This window comes from Capsicum annuum, chromosome 2 (genome assembly GCF_002878395.1).
Source record: "Capsicum annuum cultivar UCD-10X-F1 chromosome 2, UCD10Xv1.1, whole genome shotgun sequence".
NCBI lineage: Eukaryota > Viridiplantae > Streptophyta > Magnoliopsida > Solanales > Solanaceae > Capsicum > Capsicum annuum.
The window spans coordinates 139454713-139476851 of NC_061112.1; the positions used below are offsets into that span (position 1 = coordinate 139454713).

General features: G+C 35.0%; 1 protein-coding gene across 5 annotated transcripts; it reads right to left on the minus strand.

Moving 5' to 3' along the window:
• On the minus strand, positions 1–15842 carry LOC107859918. 5 transcript variants are annotated; one of them, XM_047407198.1, is made up of 11 exons: positions 15464–15823; positions 12413–13301; positions 12017–12226; positions 11379–11935; positions 11138–11302; positions 10988–11042; positions 10461–10609; positions 9370–9456; positions 8600–8728; positions 1650–1782; positions 1014–1391 (listed from the first exon to the last, which is right to left on the minus strand). In XM_047407198.1, the coding sequence occupies exons 1-10, from the start codon at positions 15539–15541 to the stop codon at positions 1660–1662; spliced, it is 2442 nt and encodes an 813-aa protein (XP_047263154.1). In that variant the 5' UTR covers positions 15542–15823; the 3' UTR covers positions 1014–1391; positions 1650–1659. The 5 variants fall into 5 exon arrangements, with proteins under 5 accessions (XP_016560563.1, XP_047263154.1, XP_016560562.1 ...); XM_016705077.2 differs by lacking the exon at positions 1014–1391 and adding an exon at positions 1–793 and having other exon boundaries at positions 11379–12226; positions 15464–15839; XM_016705076.2 differs by having other exon boundaries at positions 11379–12226; positions 15464–15842.
• Positions 15843–22139: the final 6297 nt, after the last annotated feature.

Consider the following 22139-nt stretch of genomic DNA (forward strand, 5'->3'; position numbering starts at 1 on the left):
TGCATGTGTTTTTATTTTATAAAAAAGGGGAACAATAAAATAAAGACTGCATCAAATCGGAAAATAATGCTTCATGATTTGCTATTGTAAGTACTACTGTCTTATCTTCAATACAAATTTTATCAAACATAAAACTGATCACTATGATGTTCGTTGTTACAAGTCACTACGAGCTGGTAATCTAGTCCCTCCCATTGCCAAATCTGTGTGCAAAATACTAGGGCGTCTCATAATTGCAACTTCAAAATTTGGGTAATGTCATCATCCAGAAAGTTTGCTTCGCGATGTCAGGCTCATGACAAACACATAAACTCTAACAGGTCATTTGTTTTACAAATTAAGGTTATCCCAATTGGACCTTTACAAGATAGAGGAGACAAAGAAGACGTGGTACGTTCCACAAGCACTATGAAATTGTATGAAAAGAGAAATAGGAAAGCTTGTGAAGGATAAAGGAACAGTTTTGTAGATTTGGGGTGAGTAATCTTATCTATTAGTATTTATTGAGGATGCATCCACGGTGTTCAACTTTGTCTAGAAGATTGAGTAGTCTCTTAACTAACTTTTGTCAAAAGAAGCTGAAGGGAGTAACAGATGAACAATCTGAACTTCAACAATCAAAAGAGGCTTGGCAGAATACACTTGTCGTGATGCAGAATCAACAGCAAGGGTGCATCGGAAACATTAATTGATAAGAGCCCACCACCAGTATGGGTATCGGGTAACTTTATCCACTGAGGCATAGCCAGATGACAAGAAATAACTTGGTAGTTGTCTCCAGCAAGAATTGGACCTGTGAACTCATGGTTCTCAAACAGCTTTAATGAACATAAAAGTAATTGTGGCTTAAATTCATATAGCATGAGCTATAGGAAATTGGAATTTTTGTAGGATCTCCTGGGGGCAAAATGAAGAGACAGGAAGGAATCTAATGATAGAAATTTATAGCAGATGGTTGTAGAAGCGCTAAAATCAGCTGAAGTCTACGTGCAAAGCAAAATTGAAGTGTGGGCTCTAGCCAAGAGAAGTTCCAATCAATAAAACTAAGAAACAGAAACATAATGCAAGAAAAAGTAACTATAAACAATAACATTTGGAGAAAAGAACGGAAAAGCTATATATATGTTGCGACTTGTGTCCTTATTAATAGAACTCATTCCTATTCTTGGTCTACCAGCCCCAATGTTACATTACCCACGCTTTACATATTCAGTTTTAGGTGTGCAGGTAGAATTTTCCGGATAGGTTGGGAGAATTGGCTATGGCGTCCTTGTATTACTTTGGCAATTCTCACTTCATCTCATGAGCTTTTAAAGGTCTCGAGTCAAGATCAAAGTCCATTTTCTCAACGTCTTGTCATCTCTTCAGTCTCCTTTACAAGAACAGAAAGGCTGGGTTGCACAGGTAATAATCATTATTCCTTTGTCACGCATTTTGATTCCAAGATTAAAACAAAAATCCACCGGCTATCTATGCACCACTTAAAAAAGGAAGGGGATCTGGGCAGGTTAGATGACCTTTACACAGGAACATAAAGAGATATTTACAACTTACACATCCATTAATGAACAGAGAAAACTGATCCTCAACCAAAGATATTGATTTAACACAAGGTTAATTTACAAAACGAACTAGGACAACAAAGGTACCTTTAAAGGATCATGGTTTCCTTTCAGGTGACCATTCAAATTTTCCAAGTGCTCCTTTATTCTGGTTAATGCTGTATATGTACTGCTTAACATACTTGGGGTTCATTTCAAACACAAAACACATTTCCCGTATCTGTAAAAGTTCAATATGTTCCATAAGTTAATAAAATAATAAGAGCTCTCCTGCCACTGAAAATGCCACAATATAAAATATTTGAAGATCTTGACCATTTCCAATATATTACAGAGGGGTAATGTGAAATGAAGATTTGACAGGTCATCTTAGAAATTAGCTCAGATGGAATTTCACTTCATTATTGTGACTAAATAATGCACTCACCAATTATACTCTTGATCACACCACCGAAGCAATCAGGGGAGGGGAAAACAGTCATAGCACTTGAGAAGAAATTGAAATAAAAGAAATAATCATGGCATGACAGAAAATCTACAAAAGCACAACAGCAACAACAACATGCCTAGTGAAATCCCACAAAGTGGGGAAATCTACAAAAACGCATTTTTATCTATTGTTTGGAGAACATACGCCCAGGTTAGGTTAAATAAAATTAGTTCATTGTTCGGTAAGCTTTTTAGCCAACTCCAATTAGTTAATGATCGAGATGGTGTTTGTGTTGTTATTTTTGTTGTTGGATGGTCTTTCTTCGCCTCACGTGTGGATAATGGAAGAGCAAAATTATCTATCAGGATATAAGGTCCATCTAGATAAGTTTCAAGTAGACATGTTTGCCCCTAGTATATCCAAAAACACATCATACTCATTCTCAAAGTTTTCTTCTTCCATCCTCCTTCCTCCATAGCTCTCATTCTGTCCCACTAGTGACACGTTAAATGCCCTGTACCATAAACATCCCTCGGGAACATCTTTCCTACATCCTAAAACCCACAACCCAGATCTAGTCTTCCTATATTTGTTATTTCACTCAGTGTTATCAAAAGCAAACTACAAAAAGAAGCTCTAAAGCTCGTTAGGACTTTAAGCGTAAAGCAGAAATAAAGTGTGGGTTTTAGTGAAAAAGGTGCAAATGGAGAAAAATACAAATATATGTGCTCAGTTCAAGACTGGTAACTATAAGTATATTGCCAAAGAAATTAAAAAAAATAAATTACGATAAGGTGAAATATTTATTGTTTAGTGTCGCCTCTTTAGGAGACGCTCATTGCCAAAAGAAGTATGTCTTAAGAGTCTGGATGACAACAGTTAGGGCACATTAAGCGATGTGAAGCGCTCACCACGCTTTGAGCCTCACTTCAGGGATTAAGTGTGCCTTTGATAACACTGCTTTCACTTCCACTTCCACTCCCTCCCTAACTCGTAGTGCGCTCTCTCTCGTCTCCTTCCTCCAATCTATCTTTGTGTTTTAAAAGCTTTGTTAGGGACAATTCAGGTATTGTTAGCTATCCCTCTAACCTAAATATCCCTCTTTCCTCATTTGGTAGGATAGCTAGCTTTTGGATGATTAAGGGTTTTACTTCTTTGGTGAGTGTTTAAGGATTTTCCAATGTATCTGCCCAGGAGATAGGAATCTCCCTTGAATTCATAAATGTAGGATTCATTGTATGAGTTCTCTTCCTCTCTTCTATGCCGCGGGGGGTAACCTACCGAGTGCTCGAGCACCCTTAACCTCGACGTAAATTATGTATACTTATATAGAAACTTCTTATAAATAGATATATTGAAACATCAGCACCCAGTGAAACAAAAGCTTGACGGGTGCTTTGGTTCAGCCGCTGACTGGAAGGCCTACGTTGGAGAGATGTGCAAGGGTTTGACACCAAGTGCTGCAAATTTTTTTTACAACTCAAGTTATTTTTTTCTGCTCTGAAGTCAAATGTTTTGTTCTTTTTCTCCAATATAGATTCTTCATTCCTGTTCTTATACTTTATTTATGGCAATTCCTTTTAATTTAATTTCAACTTAGTGATACATTTTTTTCTTGTTCCGAAACCCCTAAGAACTAAGTGAATCCCCCTCTTCTATCTATACTTTCTTTATTTACTTCACCTTTAGTTTTAAATTTTATTTTATATTTATGTAATTTCTGGTGATAAAAAAATACACCGCTCTCTTGTTTTCTTGAGAACTTTTGGCCGGTTAAGAAATCCTTCAAGCAAATTCATTTTTTTGCTAAGAAAAAACGAGTTATTGTAAACTACAACGTTTAAATAATTGTGCACTTATAATATGAAAGTTGTAGTAACTTTATATTAAATGAAGTGAGCACCCACAAGCTTAAAATCCTGGATCTGCCACTGCTTCCATAGACTGTTTCTTTAACTGAATGCTATTCCAATTAGTGTCGAGATCTTTTGATTGTTTTTCAAATTAATTGTTTGCATCTTTCATTATTTTTTAAAACTGGTAACGATTGTTTGAATCTTCATATTTGATTCTTCCCTTCATGGTAGCTAACTTATCAATCTATTCAACTAATTCTCAGATAGGTGGCAGATAGTTATAGCCCTAATCCCTATTCCGTATGTATGGTACTTGTTTTCTATCGAGCTTCGATACTTAGGAGTGGTTACTTTTATATATCTTCTTGGATTGAAAGTTATCATTTGTGGCAATGATGTTTTATGTCACACTCTTATCTTTGCATTTTTCAAAATTCACCATTTTTTGGGTTCGGAAACAACCACTCTACCTCTGAGGTAGAGATCAGGTCTCCATACACTATCCCACTGGGTATGTTGTTGTTTGTTACCATTTTTGGAGTCAATTATAAAGACATCCTTTGTCTTTGTGATGGCAAAATGGAGAACCTAAGGCATGGGGCCCATGGATATTGGTCAAAGTGAAGGGGTGTAGAGTACGTTGGTCAACTTACTATACAAATAAATACCATCTCAGAAAAAGATTGATGCAAAGAATTCATGTAACTAAAGAACTTAATTTTGGACCCACGGTTGTTGATTGATTGAACACCATCCTACTACGGGTAGAGGTCCCAAATATAATTAAAACTAATAGGAAAGATTGTTTAGTTTGCTTTGAATGGAAGGTCTAAGAGTTCCCAACTCGGGTCTAATGGTAAGAGTGCAAAGTATGATGTGTGAGTTGGGCAGACCTCACTAGCTCAAATGACAAAATTCATATATTTAAGTGGAGAAGGTATAGGAGCGGGCCCATTATCCACCAAATATCAGATCGGGAGCCACTGACCCTAGGAGATTTTCGATTATCAAAAAGAGAGAATGTGTAAGAAACTACTTTTAAGTTGCCTTTTGAAACAAAAGAAACTTTCCAAAATTTTATGTGGTGCTCTAGAATATTATGGATGATATTTTGCAGTTATGTTGATTATATACTTAAATGTTTTTGTTGTCAACGATTAAAATTTAACATTTTTTAAAGAGAGAGTTTGTTGAATTTTGTTGTTTACAAAGACACTTCTATGGTTCTATATATGTAAGGCCTTGTGCTTCCATACTAAAGACAACGATATTGAAAATGAGTAATTCGATCTGAACCCGAAGAATATGGTTGTACTCGAGAGTTGAGAGTAAATTTGGACAAGTGGTGTAGTGTCAATAAGAATGTGGGGTTATACTCGACGCCATGTTCATGTTTAAATCCTAATACAACAAACCACTCGTCCATCTGAGTTTGATACAAGAAGTTATGGATGTTTTACAAAAGCCTCGAAATTTTACACCAAAGTGTTGATTAGGCAACACGACCACCGTCGCAATGAAGTTCTTCGCGGTGGAGGTCACGCCACGACCAACGAGGATGGGATGAGAAAATTCATCCAATTGTGGAATGTTGTAGACGATGCGACACCCATCGCAACGAGTTTCACCGTGGGTAGAGCTCACAACGTGCCAAACGCCAGTCCCAATCCCAAGGTAAGTCTATTCCAATCAATTCTAAGTTATTCTAATGTACGGGGATGAATTCATAACAATAATCCACTCTATGATCATAGGATCTCGAACCAATCCTTCTCAAAAGTTCAATCATAGAGTTTAAAATGTTCTTTGTTATTTGTCAAAAGTCAAATTTAGGAGAGATGAAGGTACATGAGATTATCTCACGTGCGGGAACGTCACTATTCTTCTCCAGACTATGTTTATTTGAAACCCCCACACCTCCGTAAGACAAGTAGTGTTAAATACACAATGATGTTTTTTGTTCATGTAAATTCAATACGAACACCATGAACTCCTATGAATTCTTAATATGCTCCCTATGATCCTATTCAATGAGTCCTAACAATTTTACATGAAAAGAATGAAACACATGAATTATGATTTTCTTACAAAGAGAAGACTTAATGATTTTTTTCAAAAGGTAAGACTTTGTGATGAACATGATATGACGAATAAACTATGATTTATGAGGTTTTGGGCTAAACAAGATTACGAGCTAATCCTCACCACGTAATGAAACTAGAATAGCACTGATAACTAGAAGGCATGCTAGAATAGCACTGATAACTAGAAGGCATGTGTGCCCAAAACTATGTATGCCAATATAGGATTTGGGTCGTTCTATTAGTTCGGGTGAATCCTCTATGATGCCTGAGGTGGCTTATGATGGATTCCTTACTCTCATGCCCCCGACAAGGTATGAGGTGGCTTGCAGAGATCAAACTCCACGTGCTCACATGATGGATTATATCGGTTAAACTAAGAAACTATAATAACAGACTAATTTATGATGAAAGATGAAAACGTTAATGTCAACCTATTGATTTGAAATCCTTTGATTTCTTTCCATGCTATGCTATGATGCTTTCATTCTCATTTTACTTTAGGTTTGTTTTAAGTACCATTCGTGCCATAATACATTGGTACAATTTTGTATGTACTTGCGTCCTTTTTGTCAGGCGTTGCATTTTAGATGACGCGGACTATGGTATTCCGGACGACTAGGCTCCACTTTAAGTCCACATCTTAGCTATTTGGTGAGCCCCATTTGCTCTTGGGGCCTAGTCTTTTATTTTCAGTATTTTGACTTAGCTTATGGGTATTCTCGGGCACAGATTTGTCCCTAGGATAAAACAATGAAACATCGTTCTATTTATTTGACAAACTTCCCAGGTTGCCCCAAAAAAAACATTTTATTTTAACCGAGTTAGAGGCTTCATAGATAGATTAGACGAGTTTAGAGTTTCAATGATGTAAACAATGACAAATCTTTCTATTTATTGGATATTAGGATTTTAACGTTTGGAACTTAATGAATGCGAAATGATCTAATGGACCCTTGTGCTTGTTTGAGTTTGTATTCTGTATCCTCTTACTCAACGCTTTGTCAACTGAATCCTTAAACTCAATAAAACGCAGTATTTTAAACACTTTTTCAGCCAATTAGGGTATTTGTAGTACACTTACTACACGTGAAATTCCACGTCATTTTTTAATTGACACATCATAATTAAATTTTAAAAAATAAATCAAATCAAATATACCACTTTTGCAAAATCTGAAAAATGTTTAACAACCACCATTTCCACATTTGCTTACAAATGAGAGGGGGCTAGGGGTGGGGTTGTTATTGTTGAGGATGGGTGGGTATTCATTTTTGTGTAAATGGCAAAGATGTTGAAGAAGATGAAGGGGCTGGAAATTTTTTTTCAGCTTTATTCATTTTTTTTTCTTTTATTTGATTTATTTCTTCATGAATTTAATACTTTTAAATCAAATATATCACTGGGTATGTTGTTGTTGTTGTTAAATCAAATATATCACATTCACGCGCTTCAAAAGTAAGTGATATCACACACTACATATGAGTAAGCAAAAATATGCCACATAAGCTTGGTCAATGGTCAGAGGGGATTAAAATATTATGTTTTATTGAGTTTAAGGGTTCAGTTGAGAATAGCTTGAGTAGGAGGGTCCACAATACAAACTCAAACAAGTACAAGGGTCTATTAGATCAATTTCGTCCCTTATGAATAGAACTTTCTTCTGAAGGAAATTGTTTTTTTTAAATGATAATTGTAGTGTCCACCAAGGCTACGATAGATGGAAAGAGATCATCCAGTCTTTGTTGTCTCTATTGGGGTTTGAAACTGAGATCTCATGGTTGTTACCAACTCCATTGACCACTAGGCCACACCCTTGGGTGCTCTTAAGTAATCTTGCTTTATGGTATGATCTATTTCATCTTTTGGCACTTGTTTCATGATAGGTTATGTTAGCTGATTTGCTCAAGCATATTAAGGCCCGAGTGCTGGTCCTACCTAGGACCAGTGTCGGGGCACGACAGCATCATCTGATACAAATACATTGGACATTTAGGGATTGTTTGGTTGGGAACAAGTTATCCCGCGAAAAGTTATCCCACCATGTATATGAAATAACTTATCCCATCACTATGATATAAATGGTGGGATAAACAATCCTAGGACTAATACCTCGAACCAAACGTAGGATAAAATAATCCTGTATTTTATTCCAGGATTATTTTACTTATATCTCACATCACTTGGTGGGAATATACTGGGTATGTTGTTGTTGTATATCTCACACCAAAGGACTCCTTAGACTATACAAATAAAGGCATTGAATAAAAATAAGCTCTGCCAAATATCATGTTGGAAATAAAGCATTCATAATACTACTAACCAAATGTTGGATTCCAAATGGTGAAAAAAGAAGCATGCCAGGTCAGAATCCTACTACCGAACAACCAATCCTTTTTTGTCATACGTTAATCAAATATATGTTTTATATACACCTCAACAGCTCAACTAGTCTCGAGAAATACCTTGGATGGTATGGACATCCTTATTTCATTGACATGAAAGCAATGTGTAATATTTGCTTATCCAGAAGATATCAGATAATTAAATAAATAAGAAAGCAAGCTCATAGGAAGGAAGTATTATTAATCACAAAGCAGAACTTCCAAGACCTAAATGTAGGTAATCTGCAAGAAGATTTGTCCCTTAAATGTAAGGACAGTGTCATACCTCTATCAAACAACTACAGCTAAGGGTCAGATACTGCCCAGTATCAACAGATTGGCCATTCACTGCTATTGAGCACCTCCCGAGATTCTTCAGATAGAAGGATCCATCTGATTCCATCTTGATGCTTGCCTAAGTAAGAAAACATGGAGAAATGACCAAAAGCCCCTTCCATCTAATGCAAAACAATAAGGATGGCATAACATATAACTGTATTTTCCAAGCCAACATAGAAGACAATCTTATCTAAAGAACTTTGAAATCTAAAACCCCACTAAAATGATTTCAACGAGAAAGCAATATATTGTTTAGAACTGACTGTTTCATAATATATCTGAGACTATGCCATAAAGGATTAATTTCATCACCATGTATTCTCACCATCCAAGTGCTATTACAGGTTTTTCCATAAGAGTAACCCACAATTTTGTTTAGACATCATTAGCCAAACACTGTGACTTCCTGTGCTTATTAACACAGCATAGGATACTAAGCAAGAAACCTGAATATCCTTGGTGTGTGTTTATGGCATCACTTCTATTCTCGTACATTACTACATTAAGAGAATGAAAAAGTGCCAACAAAATCCTGCACTTGAATTCTAGGTAATGTCAAAAGGCACTTAAAACAAAGTCACAAGACAGTGTCTCATATCGAGTGACATGTCTCCTTTTCATAGAGTACACACACACAGACAGAGGTATGTTTCAGTGAGTACTCTAACATCATTCTTAACAGTCATAATAGTATGAGATAGAAGATAAAAGTTCTACCTGACGCCGAGAAATTTTGTTAGCACGGCCTTCTTTTCGTAAATCAATGTCAACTTCAACATCATCGGTGGATCTTCCAAGTATGACCTACATAGACAAGCTGACTTGGTCAACAATACACAGGCAAAATGGGAAAGAATTGCATGATCAGAGCTTGATTTCCTCTATAAAGCTGCAAAACATATAGTGTTGAAACCCACTAAGAAAGGGCGAAGAGGTCATACCACTCAACAGGCAAGACTTATAGGAATATATTAAGAAGAAAAGTCAAATCAATTAGCTGGAAATCCTTGTAAAGGTTTTTGGAAGGAAACCAAGAAAACTAATGAGACAAATCCAAACCAAACTCTCCTTTCTAGATACTAATACTAAATGAAGACTTATAATATAATAAACTTGGCCGTAACCAAGAGGCCCATAAAGGTGTATGCTGTCCAAGCAAGAATCAGGGCAGACATCAGGCTGTAGCTGCTTATTCCATGTCAATGATACAAATGCTTGATGAAAGCCAAGGCAATGTGAGGAAGTACACAAGGGAGAAAGGAAATCACGTTTTTTTCTTAAGGGACTCTTTCAAGCATTGTAAATGGGTTTATAATTCCTTAAACGACATAACCCGAGTTCTCGATGACTTGAGGGTATTTTAGAAACTTTACAACAACAAAACCTAGTGTAATCCCACTGGTGGGTCTGGTGGGTCTGGGGAGGGTAGAGTATATGCAGACCTACCCTACCTTGAGAAGTAGAGAAACTGTTATCGATTGACCCTGCAGCTTCTTTGCGACCTAGGGAACTTCTTCCTGCTCATTGTATTATAAGGAGCAAGAAGAATGCCCCAAAAGGGAGCAATTACATGGCTAAATGAAAGTGTCGTAAAATCAAATACACTATTAAAGCTAAACCTCAAAGGAACAACCACGTGGAAAATAAAAATCATAGATGCAGAAGAGAAATTTCCCAGCAGAAAGAAGACAAATAGATAGATATAGTGACAGTGCACGTGTGTGTGGATTGGGGGGTCTGAGGGAGAAAGCTTTAATAAAAGATCAATTGAACAGCAAAAGGTGCAGAAGGTCATCTGGGATACTAACCTCTGTCTTTCGGATGTAATGCTTCAGATGACGGCCATATAGGATGGCAAAGGCCCCTCGAGGTGTCATGTCTCTTTGCATACCAGAACGAACACACTGTTCCAACCTTATGGTTGTCCTTCTAAAGTCTTCAGACTGATACTTGAATTCTGAATATCACATACCCAACAGTTCAAGCTCATAAGAATCTACACCATGTAGAATAATAATAAGTATTTTTTTTTCAATTAAATAGAAAAACAGTAGCTTCACTATATAGCACACCCATTGGCTACTTTGGTAATAGGGATTTTTCTTGCTATATGTATTACAACATTACATAGTCACACACCTGTAAGTGCATGGATGACTAAACACAGATGTAATCTTTGCATAAGATTGGCACATCAATAAGAAGAAGAACAAACAGATGCATGAGCAATACCAGAGAGAAGGAACATCAAGTTTTATATGCCTGGTATTGCCCATGATTTATCGCCAGTAAAAGCTATAAATGAACAAACTCCATTCAGTTGCAAAGAACTTACCCTGTCCAGTTGCATATGAGTCTTGATCATGTGGATCTAAGTCCATCTCTAGTATCTGAAAAGCGAAATTGCAAAATCAAAAAACTGTTATATCTACTTTGGTAACTCTACAGATAAGATTAGCTTAAAAAAGAAAATTTCAAGAATTACCATAGCTTCAACATCAGAAAAATAAGGTACATCATCATCACTCTGAGGATCTTCCACTTCTGATGTTGAAGGGTTAATAATTTTTGGCTCTGTAACAGCTACCCTGACAGAACTTGATTCACCAAACTGTGGCGCCTTGATGAGAGTAGCTGGGGTGTCCCCAACCTGCCACCAACAAATAAGCAGATCTAAAGGATTCATACGAAGAAGGTAAGTAGTTCATGGAAGAGAGTATAGATACCATTTCATGTTTTGATACCCCTCTAACTCTAGCAATATCCTCCTCTTGCACAACATTTTTAGATACTTCTGGGATTATAGGCAATGATCTGCTTTGACCTGCGACTCCCACACCCTTGTTAGCAGCACCAGGAAGGACCAGTAAAGCAGTAGCACCAGACACCTTTAATGGGGCAGTACTACCAACGGCTGGCTGCCCTGGCCCTGTTTCTCCAAATATGTTTGGTCCAACCTTATTAGTCCATGCAGAAGACTTGCCGGAATCTTTTCCACGAGTGAAGGAGTTAACTCTTTGTTCACTTTTATTACAACCCGATGACAAGTCTGTCGAACTTTGACCAACTGGTTGAGTGGCAGTAGAAGCAAATGATGTGGATGGATGGATAAGCAAGAAGATATCATCATTACAAGGAATCTCTGTGTCCTCAGTGTTAAGTGTACAAAGCCCATCAATAGGCTGTTTTATATCAGGACTTAGTGCTGATGTTGATGGCACATTAACTACACAATCAGATCTGACATCTTGAACATGAAGAGAAGAATTCTCCACTTCTGATCCTAAAAGATTGAAATCATCAGGATCAGTAATATTTGCGTTTGATTCTTTGACTACTTCAGATACATGATAATCTGTAGCACCTTCTGGAATATCACAAGGAGAATCTGGGAAGAGCTCAAGATTTGCATTACACAAGTTGTCCGCTGAATCCTTCCCACCCACCTCCAAAAGGATGTCAACCTCATTTGAAAGGTTTAAGAGGGAGTCTGGGAGATCCGTGAATTCACCATCTGAGATAGCTGATGAATCAATGAAATCAGTGCTGCCAGTCCGGGCTCCCAACATAGCTCCTGCAATGACAACATCATAGACACATTAACACATAATTAATATTGCCATCACTTTGATATGACCTTGTTAATGGTTTACTACATATCTCCAAGACTGATATGGCTACATTTTCCATTGTGTTCCAAAGAGGGAGAATAGACTGAGCAGATGGAGATTACAAATGTATGGAATGAAAGAGTTCTCACCTGATTTTGGGGAGTGAGAATGCTGTCTACTTCCAAATCTGCAAGGACCACTACGTATATTTTGATGATTGTCACTTCTTGAATGAAAGGTGGACAACTGTTTTCCTTCAAGATTACTGAAGATCTTTCTCTCAGGAGATAACTGTGATAAGCGAGGCCTCTTAACAGCCGAGCACTTCTCATAGTCAATGGAATTGTCTTTAAGAACATCAGGAATTTCTCTATCTTCCATATCAGGCTGAAAAGAATTCCTCCTCTCTTCTCTTAATGAAGTGGAGAGGTCCTTTAGAAACCTACTTTCTCTTATAATTGCATCTCCACCATTATCGTCTACTGGAATTGAACACCTACTATTATAAGCTATATGAGAATTAGCAATAGCAGAGGTGACAGGCATGTCTCCAAGTGCTTCTGGGAAAGCATTGCGCAAGATATCCAGATCTGATTCTTGAAACCCAAGGTCATCTGAGATACAATTCTCAAGCATACAATTCCCATCATGAGCCTGAGCATCAATTCTGACATGCTGCCTAAAATCAGTTCCATGTCCATTGCAATCATGTAGACTTGGCTCATCCAGAAAGCCTATACCGGTGGAGTTGAAAAATTCACTTCGAAATTTCTTCCGCATTGTATAGTAGTGTCTACGAATGCTGTCCGATTTCCTCTTTCCAACAACATCTTTGCTTCCTTTAAGATTTTCAGATCTGCTAAACTTTGACAATGGATTGACCCCTGAATGTTCAAGCTCAACCATGCGAACAGAAGCTGGAGCTGCAACATCAGAATCATACAGAAGAGAATGCCAGTGATCCTGCAGTTCTTGCAACGTGAATCTGCGGGAAAATCGTACTGCTCCTTTAGCAAGTGCTTCTAAAGATGCACCAGCCTGCAAAGCATACAAGGAAAACTAAGGAAATTTCTTTTGAAAAGCAATAAAAACAACAACATTATGCCTCAATTCAAAGCAAGTATACGAATCCTCACTGACCTTGTTACTCCACCATATAAATAAATAATAATAAGAAGCAGAAGAAGAAGATAAAAAGTACTAGAAGTTAGTTATATTTTTTACTGAGGCATAAATCTTTGGAACACTAAACAACTTCCAGAAAAGCATAGGGTGTAAACTGAAGTGCTAAAAAGACTAAAACATATTCTCAACTAATAGGTAAAACTTTTTTTTCTTTTTGGATAACCGTGGTGTCCGGCTAGGTTGCACCCACCTTGACTAATTCCACAGGATAACTGCCACCTCCCACCACCTCCCACCATCACCAGGTACCTCTGTCCACCAAGGCTAGATCAGATGGAAAGAACTTGTCTCTATTGGGAATTGAACCTAAGATCTCCTGGTGCTCAACCCAATTTCATTGAACCACTAGGCCACACCCTTGGGTAAAAGATAAAACATATTCTCAACTAATAGTTATAGCCTATATAGATTTTTTTCTTTCATTGTGTCATATATTTCTCTAAATCTGCATGGTTCCTGAGATTAGAGGTCCTTCAAGAAAACTTCCATCCAAGTGATTTTAAATCTATCTCGTCCCCTTTTAACACCTTCACACACCATGCTTCATACCTAATGGACCGGTGCATCTTGAGGTTGACACAAGGCGTGACCAAATCCCATCTAATATCACCTCAATTTCACTCTTCTTATGTTAACTAAGCTAGTCATGCATTTATTCAGTCTTTCTGGTTAGACTTTGAGCACTGATTAAAAAAAATCAGATGTTGGGTAATGATCTTCAAGAAAACAGTACGTCGAAAAGATAGAAACAGACATTACTTCAAAAAGAAAAAAACTGAAGTATTTCTATCAACTAGCCAACCATCGAACAGACATTTTCTTTATAGAAAGCAGATTCGGTTCACAGAGAGACATCTAAAGAAATTTCACAGCTAGCCTTCAGTGTTCAAATTGATAAACTGATATTTCCTAGTAAAACAGTGAAGAGACACAATGAAGCTCAAAGCAAATCGTCAAATGGAAGAACTGGAGTACCTATAGCAATCAATGTTTAGCTATTAGCAACAATGATGAATAAGTGTCTTTAGGGACATATGTTATACAATAATGACGTACAAGTATGAAGGGAGTCTTGGAGTATCTGGTAAAGTTGGTAAAGTTGTTGCCATGTGACCAGGAGGTCATGAGTTCAAGCCGTGAATATAGTCTCTTGCAAAAATGCAAGGTAAGACTGCATACAATAGACTTGTCATCCGGCTCTTTCTCAGTGCATAGGGGGAACTTTAGTGCACTGAGGTACCCTTTTTAATGAAGTACAAGAATCTACAATCACATGACCTCTAAATATACAAAAGAACTAGATCATTATTCTAGCTCGTTTGGTTGGGAAATGAGTTGAAATTAGTTGTCCCAAGGCTTGTTATCCTACCCTCAATATGGGATAAAAATAACACTACAATCCTAGGATAAATAATCCCGGGATAAGTTATACCGCGATTTTATTCCAACCAAACATGGGATAAACTAATCTAATCCTAAAAGTAATCCCGGATTACAACAACAACAAACCCAGTGTATTCCCACACAGTAGGATCTTGGGGGTAAAATGTACGCAGTCCATCCCGGATTGGTTATGCAAAATCCCTCGCACCAAACGATCCCTAAACACATCTGACACTCCCAATCTGCTTGCAGTGAAAACTCCAAATCACCTAATAACGCACAGCTAGAGCAACAAACGCCTAAAATTCCCGGAATCTCTAGCATCAATTTGTTAAAACCCATTATTCTCCTCTTTAACCCCAATTTACAGCAATTTGTTTAAGAGCATGATTGTAGTGTTACATTTCCCGCAAATTACCTACCTTACACTATCTAAAAACCCTTAGAATTTCTATATCATCACTATCAACTCAATTTCCAATGTTACAATAGATTGAACTGTTTTAAACGCTGGCAAATTATAAGAAACACTAACAAAAAATGTGCCAACTGAAAACACAACCAAAAAAAAACGAAAAAAAAGGAATGATGAGAAATTTATACGAAATTAAACAGAAAAAAAAAAAAGTAACCTCGACGGCGTTTCTCAAGAGGAGGTCGTCTTCAGGAATCCATGAAAGAGGCAGTGGAGTAGCAGTAGCCATCTCCATCTCCACCTTTGTAAACCCTAAAATTCAGCTTGATTCGACAACTAGTAAGAAGCTACTATCATTCTCAATTCCAAATTCTCATTCGAGAGAGAGAGAAAACTGATTTACAGAAGTGGATTTAGGGAATATTAAAGTCACGTTGATAGTGCGGAATCGGTACTTAGATGACAGAGTGAAATTCTGGCGATTTTCGGAAATGTTTTTATACCTTTTTTTTTTTTTTTTTTTTTTTTTCTGTGGGGCTTTGTCAGGGGGGGGGGTTAAGGTGCTTTGCTTCACGGAATAACCATTTTTCCTTTTTCCGTTACTCTGCCGTTCCTTCCGTCCCGTTTTAATTGGATATATTATTCTATTTTAATTAGATATATTTTATTTTATACGATAATTTGAATAATAAATTTTATTATTTTACTCTTTATAATATCAAGGATATTCATTCGACATTTGAATAAAAATTAAAATTATAATTATTCACATTTAATATATATATAATTAATTATATGGATAAAATGAAAAAAATAATTAATTTTATCTTGATTTAATAAGTGATCAATTAATATGAGATATCAACTAAAATGGAACAGAAAGAATAGTAATTTAGGCCTGACCAAGCGATGAAAATAATATTTATTTTGAGTTGGAGTTGAAATTGGCGGTAGTGTTCTGTTCGATCATGAAAATAAACTTGAAGTTGTTATTGAATTTTTGTGAGAGAATGAGAGTGAAAATTTTGAATTTATACTTATTTTCACGTTTTCAACAAAAAAAAGTGAAATAAATAAATATTATGATCAAATATTACTATTTTCATTAAAGTGAAATAATTTTCTGGAAAAAAAAAAGTAAAAAAATGATCATTGTCAAATGCCTACTAATATCCCCTTCTTTTACTAGACTAGATTCTCGATTTTCCCGACTTTTAAGCCATTTTTGGTCATATTTTTTAGATTTAGTTTCTGAAAATGTATCTTTAAATATTTATTACAATATAAAATTTGATTAAATTTTTGAACTTTGATATATTTAAACAAGTTTTAAAAATTTTTGGATTAGCATTTTGTAGACACCTAATTCTGTCCCTCCCAAAAACCCAAGTTACACATTTTTATCCCTGTCTTACCACGTGCCCTCACCCATATGATTATATCCCATAAAAATACAAAAATAACAAACCCACTAACAAACCTAATCCCCAATTATTCTTTTATAACAAAATTAACCACTCCTCCTATCAATTTTGGACAACACATCACTACCCCATGCCCCTATACCCTACCCCACCGGATTCCATATATACAATAGACACAATACAGAAGAGGGGTCTTCTTCCTCATTCACAGAAGAGAGCAATACACAAGCTCTCTTCTCTGCTACACACCAATCATTCTTCTCCACTGATCTTCATCGACACACCCATACTCTCATCCGTTACACCCACTCACAGAAATCTCTGAATTTGCACTCATCAATTATCCATCGTCACTCTCACACTCTTAAGAATACATATACAGTGAAAGGAACAGAGGGAAACAGAAGGAAAAGGAAGGAGCTCTCCATCTTTTGGTTTTCTTCTTCGCCACAGACACAGAGAGAGAAACCAGCATATTCCATTTTTTACCCTCACCAAAACACAAAAACCTTCTTCTCCAAAACCCCTACACAGAAATACACTGAGAGATATAGAGGAGGGAGACGAGAGAGAGATCGGAGTTAAAGAAAAATCGAGGGAGAGAGGAAAAACAAAAAGAAAAAATCAGGAGATCAAGAAAGGAGCACCGTTTTTCGTTTGGGTCACTGTTCCGGCGACAATAGGCTAGATATAAGCCTTTTCCGATGAATCCTTCACCAGAATTGATTATTATTTCAGTCAGATTCAGGTACTAAGAGTTCGAATCCCGTCCTAGTCCCGTAATACCACAAAGTTTTTCTTAGTTTTCTTGGGGTTTTAGTCGAGATTCCACCGGAAAAGGTTAAGAGAGCCTAAATCCGAGTGGTTTTTATACGTTCTTGTTCATTTGAGCTAACCGTAGCTTAAGTTATCTTATTCTTTTGGTTCTGTCGCGTATCAAGGTTCTGGGGTTCTTCTGAGTTTTGTGTTCCGTCGCCAGAAATGGGTTTTGGGAATTCATTGTTCTAGGTGGGTATCATTGGTTTGGGCTAGACTTCGTAATCCCAATTTTGTTGTTCATCAACTCTGTTCGGGAATTTGTTCTGTTCCAATTGAAATTGGGGTCATCGATATTCTGGGAATGTCATTCGTGTTATTTGGAGAGTAGAGGTTCTACTGGTGTTCTTCGAGGTTATCAGAGCGGCTCTTATTTCTCTTCGTAAATCATCAAATATACACTAAAGGGTCAACTTTGGTCTGTTCGGTTTAATTCTGGTCAGTTCGGTAGTTTCAGCTCGTCGGGGGGTTTGTGTTGAATACTCTCAAGTTGTTTCATGGATTTTGGTATTTGAATCGAAATGCGAATTCGGGTTTTGCACCGAATTGGTTCGTCGTTGAGGTTCTCTATTTGGGATTCCAAGTCCGGGTTCTCTTAAACATTATTATTATCAACAAATCTGTTCTTCGAAGGTCCATCTCTTGACTCTACTCTTTTATCTTAAAATTGGTTAATGTCATAAGTTTGTGGTGTGGCTTTGAATATTTTGAGCAAAATATTAATAGTTGGTGTGGATGACTTGTATGCCTAAGATCGAATCTTCGTTGGATGTATATGTTTGAAGTTGAATTTTAGATTTTTGAAAAGTGGTTTGATAATCGAAAAATTTATTAACCATGGCTTGAGAATTAAACTTGTTGATTTGGGGGGTCGGGATTGAAAATTGTTAATCAAATAAAGTTGAAGTTGTTTGTTATGATTCATTACTGACTGTTGTCGAATTGGATAGTATCATGATAGGTCAAGTGGGTAGGCAATCGTAGATTCGGGTAGGCAAAAATTTAGAAATAAGTGTTTCGTTGGATGTTTGAATGTGGAGTATGTGTTGAATGTTTTCTACTTTATCGCATTCGATGCAAATGTATTCATTTAGCCGGGGAATGTCCCGAGGTCTTCTGTACTTATTCACCGAGGAATGCCCCGACGTATCATGTTGGCGAAAAATGATCGTGATGAAGGCCTGTGGCATCGGGTAAGGCATTGGAGCTTAGTCTAGATTTAGTTTAGAATAGGATTTATATTTTCGTATTTTTCTATTTTTGGACTGTATAATTGGACTGGACTTTACATTTTGGATTGTTTTGTTTTGTTTATTGTTTGATTATTTTGCGTGCTTTTGTGTGGTTTATACATTTCTTAATGTCAATCTAGCCGATACGCTCTGCCAAGCGACCGTGGTCAAACCACGGGATCGAGGGGTGCCTAACACCTTCCCCTCGATCAACAGAATTCCTTAGCCGGAGTCTCTGTTCGCAAACCAGTTTAAAGAGTCAAAAGGTTTTGAAAAGGATTTTCCAATGGTGACTTGGCACACCAGATTATGCCAAGTGGCGACTCTGAGTAAAAAATGTAAATAATCCTTTTCTGAAATAAATTTTCATTTCTTGTCACTTAAATAATAAAACCCTTTTCGACCCTTAAAACATAAATCTTTTTGGAGTACGTAAAAAGGGGGGTGTGACACATTTATAAAACATCAATTTTTTTCTCAAGTAAAATATGTGTCTAAATATCAATATCTATAATCTATATCTTTAATCTATCTATATCTATATCTATAATCTATATAATATATTAAAGTGTGAAGACCCTTAGAAAAGTGAATCGAACTTTTTGCCCTTCATTAAAAGATTTCGCAATAGACAAAATCATCTTTTCACCTTTTTTATTTTAATTATTATTTTATTAAATTAAGGACTCCTAAAATATATATGAAGAACCCTAATTAAATAAATACATGAAAACAATTAAAAATCCTAAAACACCTAAAATATATGAATTTAAGCACTCCTAAAATATATAGAACAGAAATTAAGGACTTTTGATATATAGAGAAAAAATAATCGATATATATATATATATATATATGAAACCCTAATTAAATAAATATCCTAAATTTTCAAAATTACGTAATATTTTTTCTTTAAGTAGGAGTTAATTTTTCTTTTTCTATCAATTTTTTTCGTTTTTGGCTTTGTTTAGTTGTAGAAAATCTTTAATATTGACTTTTCTATTTCCTTTTTTGGTTTAGAGTCTTCTATGTATATATAAAAATAATTATTATTCTATAAGAGTCTTCTATATCTATAATCTATAATCTATATCTATATCTATAATCTATAATCTATATCTATATCTATATCTATAATCTATATCTATATCTATAATATATTAAAAATGTGAAGGTCTTATAAATGTTATTTAAACTTTTGTCCTTTAGTAAAAGTTTTTTCAATAAACAAAATCATTTTTTCACTATTTTCCTCAAATTATAATCATTTAATTATTTTCCTAAAATTTAAGATATTAAAAACCAACTAGAATTTGGTTATCAAATGCTCCTTTTTTTGGTAAATTTAATAAAAATTTGTTAGTACGTATACAACGTATAAGTTTTTGGACTTTTCTTATTGAAACAAAACTGATTTAGGGCATTTTTTTGGGCCAAAGTTGGTTTAGAAATAATATTTTTTAAAAAGAACTCAATTTATTCATTATTTACTTTTTTGAAATTAATTAAAGTCCGTATTTAATTTGAGAAATCATAATATTTAACACTTCTATATCGAAATTTACCTTATATAAACAAATATTACTACAATTCTATTTAAGTAATATTTCAATCAAACTATACAAGAGTTTCATTCTTTTTCTTTTATTCTTTAATTTCTTTTTGTTTTGATTCAAGACACCTTCTTGCATTCATTATCATCATCTTTATATCTCTTTTATATTTTTTAGTTTACAGTTTTAATATATATATATATATATATATATATATATATATATATATTATAGTAATCAACAATGACAATAAATTCTCCCTTTTTGATATTTTTTTTGTGTTTTCTCTTTTAGTTGAAAAATTCTGATTAAAAATTGACTGAAATAAGCATGTTGCGACCGAATGAAAGTAAGTTCTAAAAAATGATACTTTTAACGTGAATCATATTACTTTAAACATTCTGTTTTAGATTTTTGAGTTGGTGCATGTAAAAAGATTAAAAGAATGATATTGTAAAGGCACCGACAATAGAAAGAAAAATGAAACAAGCAAGAGATAATAATATGAAATTATAGAGGTTGTAAACCACAAGCAATTAGGCATTTAGAGTGTATATTCTTACTGCAATTATACAAATGCGCTTAGTGGAGTTCATCACTTCTCTATGAGAAATTTGAAGGAATTAAAATTGACTAATACTTATATAAAAGAAGTATTATTCTCTTTATATTTTTGTTGAGGTTGTGCTATGCAATCTCTCAAAGGTGCTACTTGACAGTTATAATTGGTTATAACCAAGAAATTCGCCACCCGAGGAAGTTTAGAAAAAATGATTCTATTTGGTGTTTGCATACAATGAAAAAGAATTATATAAATTATTGAGCACTTTCTAGCTGAAAGTTTCAAGATTAATCTACTCAACAAAATGTTTCATCCCTTAATGTGACCTAGCTATCATTTGAAAAAAGAACAGGAACCACATAATTGTAAGCTAATAATCATTTACTCGAAAAATTAACACCTGTATAAAGAGACATAGTCGCACTACATACAAACTGCTAAAATACATCAAAACTTTCAAGAGAATATGGGAACATGTAAAAGCATATTGAAGTATTTTGTAATTGTAGGTCGTAAAAGAATCATCGTATATCCCGTAAAATAGATTATTACGAGCTATATTTGTATTCGGTATTTACTTCAAAAGAAACTTGTCTAAAATTAAGCTATTGTTATGTAGCATGTGATAATCTTTTCTTTAACTTAAGAACTTAATAGCATATCTGAAAGATAGTTATTTCGTTAGAAACCAAAATTTAAGTACATGTCATACTACCAATCAACTTAACTTGTGTTATAATTTTATTCAATATCAAATAAACTTCGATTAATAAACAATATAATTTTGTAAGATAAAATTTTCTTAATCGATTATTTCCTTAATAGTTAAATTTTGAAATTAACTATAGTAAATAGTTATTTAATTATAAATAATCAAAGGTTCAGGTGTGAGGCACGTGCATTTAAACTAGTAATTCTAAAATTCAAAACTCAAATTTTAAATTTGGAATTTAAATATAGTAAGATGGAAGCGAAATATTGCATTATGATTTTGGTTGTTTACTTTTTGAAATAATCGTGTCATTCTTCTCATTTGAAATAATTTGGAGATAATAAGAAAGATTTAATAGAATATTAGTATCCTTATAAGATAAAACATTATTAGGAAAACCAACTACATAAGAATATTGTAATTCGAACTTTGATGGGAAAAGTAACCTCTCCAATTGTAGTATCTTTTCAACTAGGCCTCGTTGAGAAAATACAAGTATTGTAATTTCAGATTTCACGTTATTTTTTGCTGATTGAAAATATATTTAGAAGTAAATTTTTTTTTAATGGGATGAAAACATCTAAAAAAACAATT

Coding starts and splice junctions, on each gene's coding strand:
- LOC107859918 (XM_016705077.2), bottom strand. CDS start 15,541: ATGGAGATGGCTACTGCTACTCCACTGCCTCTTTCATGGATTCCTGAA. Junction 13,302..15,463: donor TCTTGAGAAACGCCGTCGAG/GTTACTTTTTTT, acceptor TATGCTTTGCAG/GCTGGTGCATCTTTAGAAGC. Junction 1,783..8,599: donor GCTGTAGTTGTTTGATAGAG/GTATGACACTGT, acceptor GAACTTTTACAG/ATACGGGAAATGTGTTTTGT.